Source organism: Cherax quadricarinatus, chromosome 24, assembly GCF_038502225.1.
Source record: "Cherax quadricarinatus isolate ZL_2023a chromosome 24, ASM3850222v1, whole genome shotgun sequence".
NCBI classification, from domain to species: Eukaryota; Metazoa; Arthropoda; class Malacostraca; order Decapoda; family Parastacidae; genus Cherax; species Cherax quadricarinatus.
In genome coordinates this window covers 40,604,114-40,621,613 of record NC_091315.1, presented here as the reverse complement: position 1 = coordinate 40,621,613, position 17,500 = coordinate 40,604,114, and the positions used below count along the sequence as shown (strand labels likewise).

General features: G+C 39.4%; 1 protein-coding gene across 8 annotated transcripts in view; it reads right to left on the bottom strand.

Annotated features, from left to right (window-relative positions):
- Positions 1 to 17,500, bottom strand: part of LOC128690775 (myelin regulatory factor-like protein) — a 300,340-nt gene that overhangs the window by 161,843 nt on the left and 120,997 nt on the right. Inside the window, exon 1 of one of the 8 annotated variants that reach the window (XM_070088402.1) lies at positions 13,798 to 14,974. The exons of 6 other annotated variants lie outside the window; for them this stretch is intronic. In XM_070088402.1, coding sequence (XP_069944503.1) covers positions 13,798 to 13,873 — 76 coding nt within the window. In that variant the 5' untranslated portion in view covers positions 13,874 to 14,974. Of the gene's footprint in view, positions 1 to 13,797; positions 14,975 to 17,500 lie in introns of those variants that run through there. One more of the 8 variants, XM_070088406.1, reaches the window with a different exon arrangement.

The following is a 17,500-nucleotide window of genomic DNA, read 5'->3' as shown; positions in this document are numbered from 1 at the left end:
AATTTATATACTCCGAGGGATATACACATATAATTGTACATACACTGAGACATACCTATCATCTGTTTCCAGGATTTTTGTGCCCTAGAAGCTCGGCCTCAGGTCAGGCCTCTTCATACAAACCTTTCAATATACTATCAGAGTATTCCTTTAATTTGCTACAGAAAAAGTATAAGTATTGGTATTAGTTGATCCACTCAGTAACTCCACGAAACAATTTTTTTATAATTAATACATTTCTGTGGAAACGTTAAAGTCGTAGGGATCACAGAGCGCATGGAACAACTAATTCAGAGATTTGTGAATACCATTACTGTAACTTGTGAAGAAAGGCAGCGGGCAATGGATTGTGTCTTCCAGGAGCGTGACTTGGCCACGCTCTCACACACACTGTATTACCTCAGGACAACTCAAGCGTCACATAAGAATATTATAAAGCAAAAAATCCTTACATCTTAGCATAAGGTTAGCTTAGGTGGGGGACAGGGATAAGGGAAAGAGAGAGGATTTTGTTCGTCAGGAAAAAAATGTGAGAAATTTTGAGGTTGGTCTTATCGTATGATCAGCTCACTGGAGCAAAGAATCACAGATCGAAGCCTTCGCTTGCTTACCAGAGAATTTCATCAACTGCTATATAATTAGTGCTCTGAATTTTATATACATATAAGTACAACACCTAGTAAAAACAAAACAAAAAATTCTGCCAAACCTTAACGTAGCAATAGAAAAATACAAACTTTACTAGGAAGTACACACCTGAACATAGCAGAAGAAAAAAACACCCAGAAAATACAGCAACAGAAAATATACATTTAGAATATATCAAAAGAAAATAAACACTTTAACACAGCAACAGAAAGTATAAACTTTAGCATAGCAAAAGGAGGTACACACACCTCAACACAGGAACAGGAAGTACACAACTTAATACAGCAACACACAGTACACACCTTTAATATACCAACAGGAAGTATACACCTTTAACAGACCAACAGGAAATATACACCTTTAACAGACCAACAGGAAGGACACACCTTTAACACAACAACAGGAAGTATAGGAAAGAATATGTTATACTAAAGAAATAAGATTTGAATATTTTCTGCGAGTCTACTGCGACTGACTCGAGTGCAACCTACCACACTCAAACCCAAACTTATCTTGATGAACCCATACTGAAGTACTTGACCACATCCTCGTGGAACTAATGAAGTTTCCTAGCTTAGGCTGATACATTCCATTACCTTCATAAAGTAGAAACACACTGCAGATGCACCCATTTTTTCTTAATAAACAAATTATCACACGCTACAGCATCGACAATAACAATGACACTGTGTGTAGGTCCCAGCACCTGCTGCACCAGTGTTGACACGCAGTGACACATCGTCATTGCACATAAACGCGACTCAGTCCTTATCTAGAACAGAAAATATTTCTGCCACCTGAAGATTTGCTTTTCCCGTCCAAGCCTCCCTGTTAACAGCCTGATCAGCGAGGCTGTTGGTGCTCGCTGCATCACAGTTTGTCTGATTAGGAATTTAAGGAATTTACTTCAGTACCTTTATAGGCTCACTCTTGAAATGTTAGGCGTTTACTGGACTCTCTATGCTTATCCAGTTACCACTTAAAGTGTCCTCATTCAATCCCTATTTTTATTAGGGCTACTGTATATTGCCGTGCCTCACTTTCGCTCCTAAGGAGTAATTTTAATATACATGATTGGAACCAATGCCTGCAGCCCCTTTCACGTGTAAATTATGAATTATTTTTCTATCCTACGATTCAGAGAGCAAAATCTGAGGACTTAGAGACATTACCAATAGGTTAAGCGTTTGAATTTATGTAAGTGGTGAAATTACTGTGTACACTTCCCAGATCTACAATTTCGCCAGTCTTCAGTGGGGTTGTCCGAGTGCAGCAGCTATCTCTCTAGTGAACTCAACTGCTTTAGAGTATTAGTATTAGCTTTGTGTTTCTTATTTTGAGAAATACACACATTTCGATGTATGTCCACTGATACCTCGTGATGTATTTATATTGACATACATACTTCCAGGTGTATGACTGCCTCCCATCTCCCAGTCGTTCCACAACCACTATAAATTCACCTCTTTTCCATGAAAATAATAATAATTAGCAAGTTGTAGTATATTATCTCAATAAAAAACTACCAGTCATTATGTAGTGGAAAGTCCCAGAGTTTATCTATATCAACATCACTATGATAACTTTACCTGCCGCTGTAACTTTATCTGCCTCCTCTAACTCAACAAAGACGTCAATACAGCCTAATTTCTTACCGCTCATCAGTTTCCGATGCTTTGCAAGCAATAACAGGTTAAGAAACAGTCCTAGCGCTGGCGTTTCTCTAATGAAAGTAAAGTATATGACCTCTAAGGGTTTAGCGCTTCCCCATGAATATCAAGCAACGTCTGTCATTAATAAATGACATACATGTATATTATAATTCAGAGCTGAATGACCCAAATGGGCTTATTGTTATTAAAATAATAATAATAATAATAATAATAATAATAATAATTAATAATAATAATAAATAATAATAATAATAATAATAATAATAATAATAAATAATAATAATAATAATAATAATAATAAATAATAATAATAATAATAATAATAATAATAAATAATAACAATGCATCTCATTTAACACTATAAGTATTGTGTTAACATTTTCAAAGCGTATTCATCAGACTGTGTCTATATCCGCTCTAACTCACAATTCAAGAATATAATATATTTTAAATTCTTGTAAAATAAAATGTTTAAATATCTCGCACTGCATATACATTAAGAATTTATCTTAAGTTCTCAACTCAGTAATACAAACACACGATATATATGTCGTGCCGAATAGGTAAAACTGGTCATTGAGCAAGAACTCAATTAAAATTAAGTCTTTCTAAAATTTCCTCTTATACGTTTAAAGATATATTTTTTCATTTATGTTAATGTAAAAATTAATAATTTCGTAGCAAAAGAACCTTAGAAATCTTACCTAACCTTATTATAACAAGTGCAATTTAATAATAAACAAACACATACACAAATATTCGCTTGCTTGCTTTATTCGGCAAGAAGAGTGTTGCTATTTAAGCCAAATTCGCAAGTCTTATTCAGCACGACACACACACACACACACACACACACACATTATCTCTCAGTCCACAGCAGGATTTGAACCTACAAACACACTTTACATCGAAGTACATAGTACTTAAGCCACTCGACCCTTAAAATGCGTCACTTAGTGTGTGTGGCCAGTCTTTATGATAAGACTCGCTCATTTAGAGCGAGTTACTTAATACCACAAACAATGTTCCCGACGTGCTGGCAGTGACAATTAAAAGCCAGTTAGTTTATCAGGTTAAAGACCTATATACTGGATGAGAATTATTAAGGCCAAAGTCTACCTAAATAATGATCAAAAATATTGTAATCCACTGAGTGATACAAGCTTCTCAGTGTATATGCACTATTATAAACTTGTGTATATATACTGATATAAACCTTAGTGTGTATAGAACACCGAGTGATACAAAGCACAGTGTGTATGCTCTGCAAATTATATTTTTGTCATTTCTTTTACACTAGCCGCCTGGTGAATTTAAATGGTCAGTTTAAAACAAACGAATTCTCAGACTGAAAAATTCTCCATAATTAAACCAACAATAGTAAAACTCGTTAAATAAAACATCCTTAAACATGTATTCATAAATAAAGATGTGTTACGTAACACAACAGCGTTGAGCACACCAAAATGAGACACAGCCTAATTAAAGTCGAGACTCGTACAGACACTAGATGTGAATCTCACAATGAAACCACATTGAAGAATTCACAAAATTTATTTAAAATAAAATGGTATTATCTATGAAATGTTAAATCATTACCTCACTGATAGTTGCGGGCTGGTATATGTGTTACATAATTCTGAACTAGAATGTCTGCTGTTTTCTGTCTGATGAATATATAACCTGGCAGAATAATCTACAAATTTTTACTTACTCTCAGCACACACTTATCTACATTTTCCTGTGCGTTTCTTTTTACTAGTGTTTGTGCCTGTGTGTTTCCTAATAATTTTTACTATTGTAATATTTACTTTTTAATTTCGGAGGCCTGATCTGGGACCGTGCCTCGGGGGCCATGATGCTGGCATCAATTAACAAATATAATTGGTGACAAGGAAAGCAGTGAACTTAAGTTTTGCATATTTCTAAAATAGCTTAATTTACATACGGTATCTAAGGCGTTGCATAAAATAGGTTGAGTGACTTTCTTGGAGGGAGAATCTTTAAGTGTGTATGTTACCAGGAAACGTTGGATGTTGCATTAACTTCAGTACCTTTTACCTAAAGGATACTCGACGGATGTTTTGAGGGGTCAGTGACCCCGCGGCACTCACCCCTGAAAACATGCTTCCCCGTGGATCAAGGCCTGATCAATCGGACTGCTATTGCTGGCAGCAAGCAGTCCAACGCACGAACCACAGCCCGGCTGGTCAGGAACTTTGATTCGAGGAACTTGTTAAGTTCCCTCTTGAAGACAGCCAGAGGCTTTAGTGAAATGTCTTGTTGAAGTTTCCCAGCTCAGGCTGACACATTTCATTACCTGACTTATAAAACCCCTCCCATGTAATGACATATAACAAGGACACGCCTTGTTTATGTACCATCCATGTATTTATCCTGTACCATCCATGTATTTATCTTGTACCATCCATGTATTTATCCTGTACCATCCATGTATTTATCCTGTACCATCCATGTATTTATCATGTACCATCCATGTATTTATCCTGTACCATCCATGTATTTATCCTGTACCATCCATGTATTTATCCTGTACCATCCATGTATTTATCGTGTACCATCCATGTACTTATCGTGTACCATCCATGTATTTATCCTGTACCATCCATGTACTTATCGTGTACCATCCATGTATTTATCCTGTACCATCCATGTATTTATCGTGTACCATCCATGTATTTATCCTGTACCATCCATGTATTTATCCTGTACCATCCATGTATTTATCCTGTACCATCCATGTACTTATCGTGTACCATCCATGTATTTATCCTGTACCATCCATGTATTTATCCTGTACCATCCATGTATTTATCCTGTACCATCCATGTATTTATCCTGTACCATCCATGTATTTATCCTGTACCATCCATGTATTTATCCTGTACCATCCATGTATTTATCCTGTACCATCCATGTATTTATCCTGTACCATCCATGTACTTATCGTGTACCATCCATGTATTTATCCTGTACCATCCATGTATTTATCCTGTACCATCCATGTATTTATCGTGTACCATCCATGTATTTATCGTGTACCATCCATGTATTTATCCTGTACCATCCATGTACTTATCGTGTACCATCCATGTATTTATCCTGTACCATCCATGTACTTATCGTGTACCATTCATGTATTTATCCTGTACCATCCATGTATTTATCCTGTACCATCCATGTATTTATCCTGTACCATCCATGTACTTATCGTGTACCATCCATGTATTTATCCTGTACCATCCATGTACTTATCGTGTACCATCCATGTATTTATCCTGTACCATCCATGTATTTATCGTGTACCATCCATGTATTTATCGTGTACCATCCATGTATTTATCCTGTACCATCCATGTACTTATCGTGTACCATCCATGTATTTATCCTGTACCATCCATGTATTTATCCTGTACCATCCATGTATTTATCGTGTACCATCCATGTATTTATCCTGTACCATCCATGTATTTATCCTGTACCATCCATGTATTTATCGTGTACCATCCATGTATTTATCCTGTACCATCCATGTATTTATCGTGTACCATCCATGTATTTATCCTGTACCATCCATGTATTTATCGTGTACCATCCATGTATTTATCCTGTACCATCCATGTATTTATCCTGTACCATCCATGTATTTATCCTGTACCATCCATGTATTTATCCTGTACCATCCATGTATTTATCATGTACCATCCATGTATTTATCTGTACCATCCATGTATTTATCCTGTACCATCCATGTATTTATCGTGTACCATCCATGTATTTATCGTGTACCATCCATGTATTCATCCTGTACCATCCATGTATTTATCACGTAGGTCAGAAGTACACTGCTCAAGTACGCGAAACTGTTAAAAAAAAAATCTTTTAGAACTTTTGTTTTATAAAAAGACAAAATAAAACATTCAAATTATCACACGCCTTAAATACCCAAGGGAGACACAGGCGACATTACCCAAGATTCTACAGTTCGCAGTAAAACACTGACACACTAAGCAACTAACGATCATATTATATTGCTACATGCAGAAATTCCATTATTAGTTTATAACATGCGTCAAATCATGACAAAATACGAAATTAGGAACGCAGATTAAACACTACTTCTATATTTGAAACGACGTATTAAAAAATCACAGATAATGGAAATAGCATCAAATAAAACACCAAGTATCATAAATTTCGAAATTAGAGAGTCTCTTGTCAACACTTTGCTATGTAATTTTAAAGTCGAAGTGGCGAGTGAGTAGCTCTCTGTTTACACTGTCATCATAACAATGGCGGTCCTTAGTGTGTGATAACAAATAACCTCACTCTGGAAATTGAGGTTGAAGAGAAGAACAATAGTAGTGAGCCGGTTGGTCAAGCCGACCTCCACAACACAACCATCAGAGAGGTGGCCTCCACAACACAACCATCAGAGAGGTGGCCTCCACAACACAACCATCAGAGAGGTGGCCTCCACAACACAACCATCAGAGAGGTGGCCTCCACAACACAACCATCAGAGAGGTGGCCTCCACAACACAACCATCAGAGAGGTGGCCTCCACAACACAACCATCAGAGAGGTGGCCTCCACAACACAACCATCAGAGAGGTGGCCTCCACAACACAACCATCAGAGAGGTGGCCTCCACAACACAACCATCAGAGAGGTGGCCTCCACAACACAACCATCAGAGAGGTGGCCTCCACAACACAACCATCAGAGAGGTGGCCTCCACAACACAACCATCAGAGAGGTGGCCTCCACAACACAACCATCAGAGAGGTGGCCTCCACAACACAACCATCAGAAAGGAGGCCTCCACAATACAATCGTCAGAGACGTGGCCTCCACAACAAAACCATCAGAGAGGTGGCCTCCACAACACAACCATGAGAAGTGGCCTCCACAACACAACCATCAAAGAGTTGGCCTCCACAATACAATCATCAGAGAGGTGGCCTCCACAACACAACCATCAGAGGTGGCCTCCACAACACAACCAACAGAGGTGGCCTCCACAACACAACCATCAGAGAGGTGACCTTTTTCAATGAACTATCCTACCCCAATCTTTCTTCATTTCTTGACATCGATCTTGATTGAAGACTGAAAGCGAAACGTCTCAGTATAGTTCCACTTTGCAATTGTGACATTTTTCATCAATGGTCCTCAAAAGAAAGCCTTTAAATTTCCTCTTACAGCTTTGGGGGCCTTTCTTCCATATTAGCTGTATTTACTTGTTCTGCAACTTCATCCCAGCTTTGTTGCATAATGCCACAGTTTCTTTCTAAAGAGAATTAAACTTTCCTTTAAAATTCCTCCCCCAGCTCGGACCTCACGCCATCATATGCCGTGCCGAATAGGTAAAACTTGCGATTTTGACTTAAATAGCAACGCTCTTCTTGTCGAACACGGCAAGCTAAAATTTGTGTATGCAATAATTTCTCAAAAATCATTCTGAACGTAACGAAAAAATATATATTTCAGTGTGTTTATTTATTATTAAATTATTGTAAACTTAATTAAAATATATTTAGTTGGATTAGGCTAAATTAAATTGGGCTTGTTATAGTAAGGTTAGGTAAGCTTCCTAAGGTTCTTTTGGTACAACATTATCAATTTTTATATGAACATAAATGAGAAAATATATCTTTAAATGTATAAGAGAAATTTTTAGAAAGTATTTAATTTTAAATGAGTTTTTGTTAACTGACCAGTTTTACCTATTGGGCACGACACACACACACATATACGTATATATATATATATATATATATATATATATATATATATATATATATATATATATATATATATATATATATATATACACACAGTATATATGACTAGGTTTCTTTTATAAATCAAGCAGCGTGAATAGTTGCATTAAACCAGCCGGAAAATAGCCATAAGGAATTGGCCAACTTGTGGTCGCTTCCGTCAGTCAATAATATACACAGGTAAAGTATTAGTGAAGAGAAACATGAAAATATGCGGGAGATAAGTGCAAATAACGCTGCTTGAAGGCTAGGTACAGCCTCGGCGAGTCGTATATTTCACAAGTTGAGTTTTCAATGTCGTTCAAAACTCTTGAGCCAAGCAGAACATCAGCACTAACCTAATTACATAGAAATACAAGTGCCCCAGTTCACAGTGAACGGTGTGGCTGTCTTTACAAACAAGGTCTCCACCATCACACACATACAATACGCAGGATCTTTTGGGGGCTCTAAAACTTAGTCAAGCTTGAAGCACAGATAAAAGCTTTCCCTTTTGTATCTGGTATTTGGCAAGGTGACGTAAGGGCAGTACACACCTACCCAGTGTCACAAATGCTCCACTGTGACACACTCACTCACTCCAGCTTTGGGAGAATTCATACGAATTAAAAAAAAAATGTCTTTACAATGAATCTGAGGTCAGTGGCAGATAATAGACTAGTTCTCACGCCCACAGCGAGGAGGCGGCGACGGCGACTTGACCACCAGTGTAAACCTAACAATTAACATAATTTGAAAAACACCTGACGAATAACATAATGCAAGAGGGATACATTGATAACTATATAACTTTCGCCATTTCCACCAATTTTAAAACCTAATTTTCCCCCCAAATTGCATTATTTTGTGGGACACGAACAATGCATCAACAAGTGGTCGGCCCGAACATGATAACGTAACCGCACTAATTTTTTATGAGCAAGTTCTACTTGTCATACTCAATACCTATAATTATTACGACGTAAATAAAAGCTTACAGTATGCTTATTACGAAGTGGATTACATACCTGGCAGGCATCACCCGAAAGCTAATAAAATTGTTCTACTATATTACTATAGTTAATTAACTACGTTATATTAAGTTTTTCCAAGAGAACTTAGCAGGAGAGGTGGAAAGACGTTATATTTGTGGATGTATAGGAACCTGACTATTACGATAATACTGATAAATCCAGCGGCATTATACTGACCTCAGAATTTTAAGAACTGATAGTATAGGCATAGTCTGTATGAATTAAGAGGTTCAGGAGAAACAGATACAGATGGAAGCTGGAAACAGATGAACCATAGGGATGTTACTGTTTCTTTACTCTAAGTGTGGTTGAAAAGCGTAACGACTTGTATGTGGAAGTGGTGGAGGCACTCCCTGTACAGCTTCAAGAGTAGATATGATATGACCCAGTAGGCCGGAAAGCACTAATGCTGGTCAAAGTAGATAAAATGGTGTATACAGGACATCTTTCACTGAGACAATTCTTCGCCTGTACAACAACAGCCTTTGAACAGCCTCTACAACTTTCTTTACAGCAGTCTATGTAACTGCCTGTACAACTTGCGTTACAACCGTCACAAAAGCCGGTACAACTGTTTTCACAACAGTCTGTACAAATGCCTTTACAACAGCCTGTACAACAGGATAAAATATGACAAAGGCTGCAGAGTGATCTAAACAAGCTACACACGGGGTCCAGCAAATAGCTGCTGCAGTTCACTTCTAACAAATGCAGGTCTCGCGGTCTGGAGGTTACCTGAAGGCCATATAGGAGGGGAGGGGATACACCGCTCCAGCGGCCCGGGCCCAGATCTGGTCTCCTGGTTGATGGTTTGATCAACCAGACTATTGGTGCTAGGTGAGGGACCATCGGGCAGAGGCAGAGTCTGTGCCTACGACATGCCCATGCACTCAGCCCCAGGCCCAGACTCGAGGAACTCTGTGTTCATTAAGAACTGCAAGAAACCCCTTTCACGTGCCCTAAGTATACTATGGAGAAGGAGCTCAGACACGGGTGAAATTCCACAGTCACTTAAAACAACGGATATAGCCCCACTCCATAAAGGTGGCAGCAAAGCATTAGCTAAGAACTATAGATCAATAGCTCTAACGTCCCACATCATAAAAATCTTTGAAAGAGTGCTAAGAAGCATGATTGCAAACCACCTGGATTCCCAAAAACTGCACAATCCAGGGCAACATGGGTTCAGGGCAGGTCGCTCCTGCCTCTCGCAACTACTGGATCACTATGATATGGTCTTGGATGCACTGGAAGAAAAACAAAATGCAGATGTAATATACACAGACTTTGCAAAAGCGTTTGACAAGTACGATCATGGCGTAATAACGCACAAAATACGTGCTAAAGGAATAACTGGCCAAGTGGGGAGATGGATCTTCAACTTCTTAACCAATCGAACACAAAGAGTAGTGGTCAACAGAGTTAAATCGAAGGCTGCCATAGTGAAGAGCTGTTAAACAAGGCACAGGACTCGCCCCCATCCTGCTCCTCATCCTCATATCAGACATAGACAGAGATGTAATCCACAGCACCGTGTCATCCTCTGCAGACGATACTAGGATCTGCATAAGATTGTCATCTCTTGAGGACACGGTTAACCTCCAAGAAGATATAAACCAAGTTTTCCAGTAGGCAACGGAAAACAATATGATGTTCAATGAGGACAAATTCCAACTACTCCGTTATGGAAAACTGGAGGAGATAATAACTAGAACAGAGTATACTACTGACTCCGGCCATACAATAGAGTGGAAAAATAATGTAAGGGACCTGGGAGTAGTAATGTCTGAGGATCTCACTTTTAAGGATCACAACAGTGCCACGATCACAAGTGCAAATAAAATGATAGGATGGATAATGAGAACGTTCAAAACAAGAGATGCCAAGCCAATGATGATCCTTTTCAAATCACTTCTCTCTACGCTGGAATACTGCTGTACATTAACATCTCCATTCAAAGCAGGTGAAATTGCAGATCTATAGAGTGTACAGAAAACTTTTACTGCACGTATAAGGTCTATCAAGCACCTCAACTACTGGGAACGCTTGGAAGCACTTGACTTGTACTCGCTAGAATGCAGGAGAGAGAGATATATCATAATCTACACTTGGAAAATCCTAGAAAGAATGGTCCCGAATCTGCACACACAAATCACTCCCTACGAAAGTAAAAGACTGGGCAGGCGATGCAAAACACCTCCAATTAAAAGTAAGGGCGCCATTGGTACACTAAGAGAAAACACCATAAGTGTCCGGGGCCCAAGATTGTTCAACAGCCTCCCACCAAGCATAAGGGGAATTACCAATAGGCCCCTGGCTGCCTTGAAGAGGGAGCTGGACAGATATCTAAAGCCAGTGCCGGATCAGCCGGGCTGTGGTTCGTACGTTGGACTACGTGCGGCTAGCAGTAACAGCCTGGTTAATCAGGCCCTGATCCACCGGGAGACCTGGTCGTGGACCGGGCTGCGGGAGCGTTGATCCCCGGAATACCCTCCAGGTAGACTCCAGGTAGGTACGAGGACAGACGCTGCAAATATCAACAAAAGTAATGGACACGAGGTTAAATATTATAGCAAACTTCACTGAGGTACACAGAGAATGTTCCGGGGGGTCAAAGCCCCCGCGGTCCGGTCCATGACCAGGCCTCGCGGTGGATCAGGGCACCAAGCTGTTACTGCCGGCCACACGCAAACCGATGTACGAACCACAGCCCGGCTAATCATGTGCTAACATAAGCAAACCTCAAATTAGAATTCAGAAATCTCCCCAAAGAATTTTCAAAACTCTATACCAGCCATATATAAAGTGGCCCCAGCGTGGAGCTAGTGACTCACCAAGAAGGTGCAGCAGCTAGGAAAGGTCCAAAGCACTAGAGAGGGTGAAACAACCGACTCTGACGACCTTGAACAATAGAACTAGAGGAGACATAATAACGACCTATAACGTAATAACAGGAAGTGGTAGGAAATATAGGGATAAACCGTCTGATTTAAGAGAGCCAGAAACAAAAGGACACGAATGGAAGCTGACGCAGAAGAGCCATAGAGATGTTAGGAATTATTTCTTTAATCTTAAGGTGGCTGAAAAATGGAATGACTTGGATGAGAAAGTGGTGAAAGTAAACTCCATACACAGTTTCAAGAATAGTTTTAAGCAACGAACAGCCAGATATCAGTAATGCTGACACTCGACCCTCCAAATATAATTCGGCGCGTAGACTACAAGAACTTACGCACATCCCCACACATGTATGCACCTCCACGGCACATGTTCACACCTCCCAACACATGTATGAATCTCCACGGCACATGTTCACACCTCCCCACACATGTATGCATCTCCACGGCACATGTTCACACCTCCCTACACATGTATGCATCTCCACGGCACATGTTCACATCTCCCCACACATGTATGCATCTCCACGGCACATGTTCACACCTCCCTACACATGTATGCATCTCCACGGCACATGTTCACATCTCCCCACACATGTATGCATCTCCACGGCACATGTTCACAACTCCCTACATATGTATGCATCTCCACGGCACATGTTCACACCTCCCCACACATGTATGCACCTCCACGGCACATGTTCACACCTCCCTACATATGTATGCATCTCCACGGCACATGTTCACATCTCCCCACACATGCACACACCTCCCTCACATATGTACACACCACCATACATGTATATACCTACGCCGCTCAGGTACATGCACAACCTCCCTATACAGTCATGCACCACACAATGTTGCACCATACATGTACGTATAGCCATGCACCACAGTTTACACAACTTCCCCCCAGTGTTGCACGAGACATGTACGTATTGCCATGCACCATACATGCATGTATACAACTTACCTCACACAGCCATGCTACCATATGTACACAACCTCTTTATACAGTCATGTATCTCACACATATATATGTACATGTGACAGTGACTAGTGATAGGGACAAATATAACCTTATAGTTAGTGACTGGTGACAACAGTAAAGATAGTTATAGTGACTGGTGACAACATTAAGAATAGTTATACTGACTGGTGGTAACATTAAGGATAGTGATAGTGACTGGTGGTAACATCAAGGATAGTGATAGTGACTGGTGGCAATATTAAGGATAGTGATAGTGACTGGTGGCAACATTAAGGATAGTGAGTGACTGGTGGTAACATCAAGGATAGTGATAGTGACTGGTGACAATATTAAAGATAGTGATAGTGACTGGTGGCAACATCAAGGATAGTGATAGTGACTTGTGGCAACATTAAGGATAGTGATAGTGACTGGTGGCAACATTAAGGATAGTGGTAATGGTTGGTGGTAGTGTAAGGATAATGGTGGCTCAGTGGTTGGAGGTAGTGGGTGGTGTCAAGTGTTAAAGAGCGTAACTGTAGAAGTACTGGCAAGAAAATTATTATAATATTAACAAGGAAACGGTAGACCCGTGGGGTCACACAACACCTAGGGAATGAGTGGTAATTAAATCTGATTCAAGGAAGAGAAGGGTAGCTCTAATTCCTTTAATAAGGAGTCATTCATCGGCATCAAAGTACCCTGCCCCTCCTGAAAGAGAAAGAGAGAGCAACAACAATGAGTGGCGGCAGCATGATATAAAGAGCAACTACAAGCACAACTCACCCTGGGTCTGGTAGTATCTCTCAACAGGTCTCAGCTCCCCACCACAAAACTGTCTCAGCTCGTAAGCGTGTTCCATCGTGACGTGAAGACAATCCTTTCTATCTCTCAGCTCTTCCGTCTTCCTGTCACAGTTCTAGCGTGTCTTCCACGTCACTTTCAATCACAAACTCTTCAAAGTTTCCTTCCGATCTTCTGCAACCATTACTAAGTTCATCTCCTGGCTTCACTTCATCTAAAAGTTCTCTTAGTCGAGTCTTCCAGGACTTACAGAGTGTTGTGATATATAGTAATGCGTCTAGTGTCACATGTGCAGGGTATGCCTGACCTTGTGATGTTAGTAGTTTAATACCCAAAGCCAGGTATGGATGTCTGCAGCGTCTTGGCAAGGCTGGCACTAATGGTGACCTGACTCTGGACGTACTCGTTACAAGGCCCTCGTGACACTGTTGTCTATCTACACTCTGTCATATTCCCAGTATGTCGTCAGACCTACCATTGCAGATGGTGATTGACTTCTATTAAAACCACTCCAAAGTATACGTAGTCCTGATAGTAGAAGCTGGGCCTGGTGGCACTGCCCAGCCCTGGTGGCACTAGTGTCGTGCCCTGGCAGGTACCGCGGGGTCAGGTATCACTATGGGTATCCAGTGACCACTAGCAGGCAGGGACAACCTCCCACACAATCACTAGTTCACTACGCACTAATAATTTCCTTCCTTTTTTTATTTTTCTGCATGAGGAACGAGGGAAGAAGTGAAGAAGGATGCAGTAGGCACCCCGAGGGAAGGACGCTGTAGCAGGTGACAGGAGCTGCTGTAGTGGTAGTATACATACATTGTTTTGTTTCTCAACCTCGGCTGAAATTTTGTTTACATTGAGCACGAGTGCTGTCATACACACTAGAACAAAACACTTCGCTGGTATTATTCTTTTTTTTCACTCCTTCATATTTTCATGTACATGTGGTATACTGGATATCTTTTTCTTGCCAAGAGAAATCCTTGTCATATAGCTATTTCAATAGTAAGTTACAATTTCAGCAACAAACCAACAACACATTAGTTTCACATTTAAAGGAACTTGGCGTGCGTTTTAAGTTCGTTTACCCAGATATCTTAACAAGTGGACTGCAGCACAGACAGACAGAAGTTTCTGTCGCTCCAGTTGGCGCACACGGTGAAGTCAGAATAATGTGTTACCTCCCGCACGATCCCAGTCGACGACGAATGTACATGTTGGCTGGCTCCGCCCCTTGCCCGAGACCCTGGTGTTCCCACCGTTCAGTGGCTGCTCCACCACATTAACTCACTCCCCCATCAGCCACTACCAACCTTCTATGAGAATTCACACCTCTTAATCTATTGTATAATGAATCTATTTGACAACTGTCTTGATCAATTCCTTGTCTTTGATGGTAAGACCTAAAATCAAGTCACGCAACCTAACTAAAAATACTAATCAGAGGAACAAGGAGAAAGAAAGAGGCGAAATCAATTTACTACAGAAACTATTACTAAACAAAATTATGGATATAAACCAAATAAAATAAGAAGAGAAAAGTGTCATATAGTAGCTAAACTTCAATGACTAAGCATCTTACTATAAGTATATAAATGTTGCAGACTCATAGCAAATTAAAAAAATTATGATGATGAAATTTTACATTTTTGTAATACAGCAATATCAAGTTGCAAAGGTAGAGCATTAATATTAGTAGCATGTAGTATGTATGATATACACTTCCATACTAGGCTCCTCCAGTGTACTGGACTCTTAGTAGAGCAACATCAAGCTTCAGCATCTAAGTATAAGAATAATTAATAAAGGTCCACAGTGGGCGAAACGTGGTTAAATAAAATTAACAATCTTTCATTTTCTATTGCCAACCAGAATAATACTGAGCTGCCTTCCACCTGTTAATATGTAACATAACAAGTGAGAAACTTACCGTTCATTTATGATAAGAACATCCAATTTTGCCACTAACTGTTAAGGGGTAATATTGGCTTCCTAAATTATTGTGAATGGAAAATAAGTTCTGTTCAATACAGATATGCGAATTATTAATAAAGATATTCAGGTTAAACTCTTGTTAATCCCTTTATACAGAGGCCCCTCACTGGTTAAACTCGCATTCAGAATAAAAAAATAATGCTGATACAATTTTCATTTGTTAAGCAGAAATTTAAAAGTTATAAAAAAGGAAGTAGCAAATAACTGTGAAGGAGTAACTGACACTTCTTCACTCAGGGTTTACACCACATTTCTACGTTAAGTTAGGTTAAAAAAAATAAATATACAAGATAAAAGGTTATAAAAAAAAGTCTGCCGCTCAAACAAAAAACCAGTACCCACTGCATGAGGTGCAATAAGTCATATTCATAGTGTCCAAGGCGCCGTCAATAGTCACTCATTTGACTGTTTTTACAACAACAGTGCCATGATGTCTGTAGTTAAGAGGACGGATGAAAGTAGAGCTGATAGGAACTAGCACATCCTTTGTCCGTCATAATAACGTGTCAAGTGAAACTATGTTTATAAAACAAGATTAGCGGACTACACCCTTAAGTATAAATATACACGTACTTGGCAGTACAGTTTGCATGGAGATGCCAATCACATGATACGTAAAGACAGGGCAACGCACTAGATTATTATATCTTAGTGGTCAAATATTCAACAGCATAGAGACGGGCACAAACAAACCCCTCAGGTAATTATAAATCACCTCATTGTCAATGATAAGATATCTGAAATCAACTAGATAAATTAACTACCGTACGATAAGTTGCAATACCGTACATATAGTAATCCAGTAATTTCAGTGTCAATAATCTTGTCCAAAATTCTGCGGTTGTATTCATATATTGCATTAAATATATAATTAACTATATAATGAAAGTGTAATCCATTAAAAAGCTCTTTTAACATTCAAAATATATAAATCACTATATACAAATGAGGTCCGATAACGTCTTCGTAATCTCGTATTTTTGCACTTGGGCTTACAGTATGAGCTTCTGGTGCTAGATCAGGCAGGTTGTTGGTCATGTAGGCCTGCGAATCACTGTTGGAAACAGCCTGGTTGACCAGGCAATCAGAATTGATATTTTTCCTCAGGCTGGCCTTTGAGAGTAGGACTCGCGAAACCGGTAATAAGTATGTACGTCCTAAATTCTAAAACATGTCGTCACAGACTTTTCAAGATATCTGATAAATTTGTGTTATCTAGCTGTAAAAAAATGTTGATCAAGCAGCGCCATTTATATGGTCTAGTGAGCCTAATAAAACGTGTATTTCACAACATAATATAGATTAAATATCATATACTCAAACTTAATCAGTTGCCCTTAACTTTTTCACTGAGGTTGTAAAGGAAATAACAATCGACTCAGTTGTATCTTCAGACTCAATATAAACTCCAGAAATATAACAGACACATAAAAGAAAGTCTTTGCTTAAAAAAAGTTTCACTCAAGGAAAACTTTATAAAGCTTTCCCTGTTTAATATTTTTATAATTTACTTATCGGTTCACTGCTCCTTCTACTCCTAAAACAATGTCACTGACTACTGTATATAAGAATTATTTAATATACAGAAACAGAACATCATCTCACATCATGGCAGGAAATAAGAGGTGAATGCAGACAAGTGTAAGGCCTTCCGCTGGCTTACTGGTCCATCCCTTTAAAAAAGACCTGG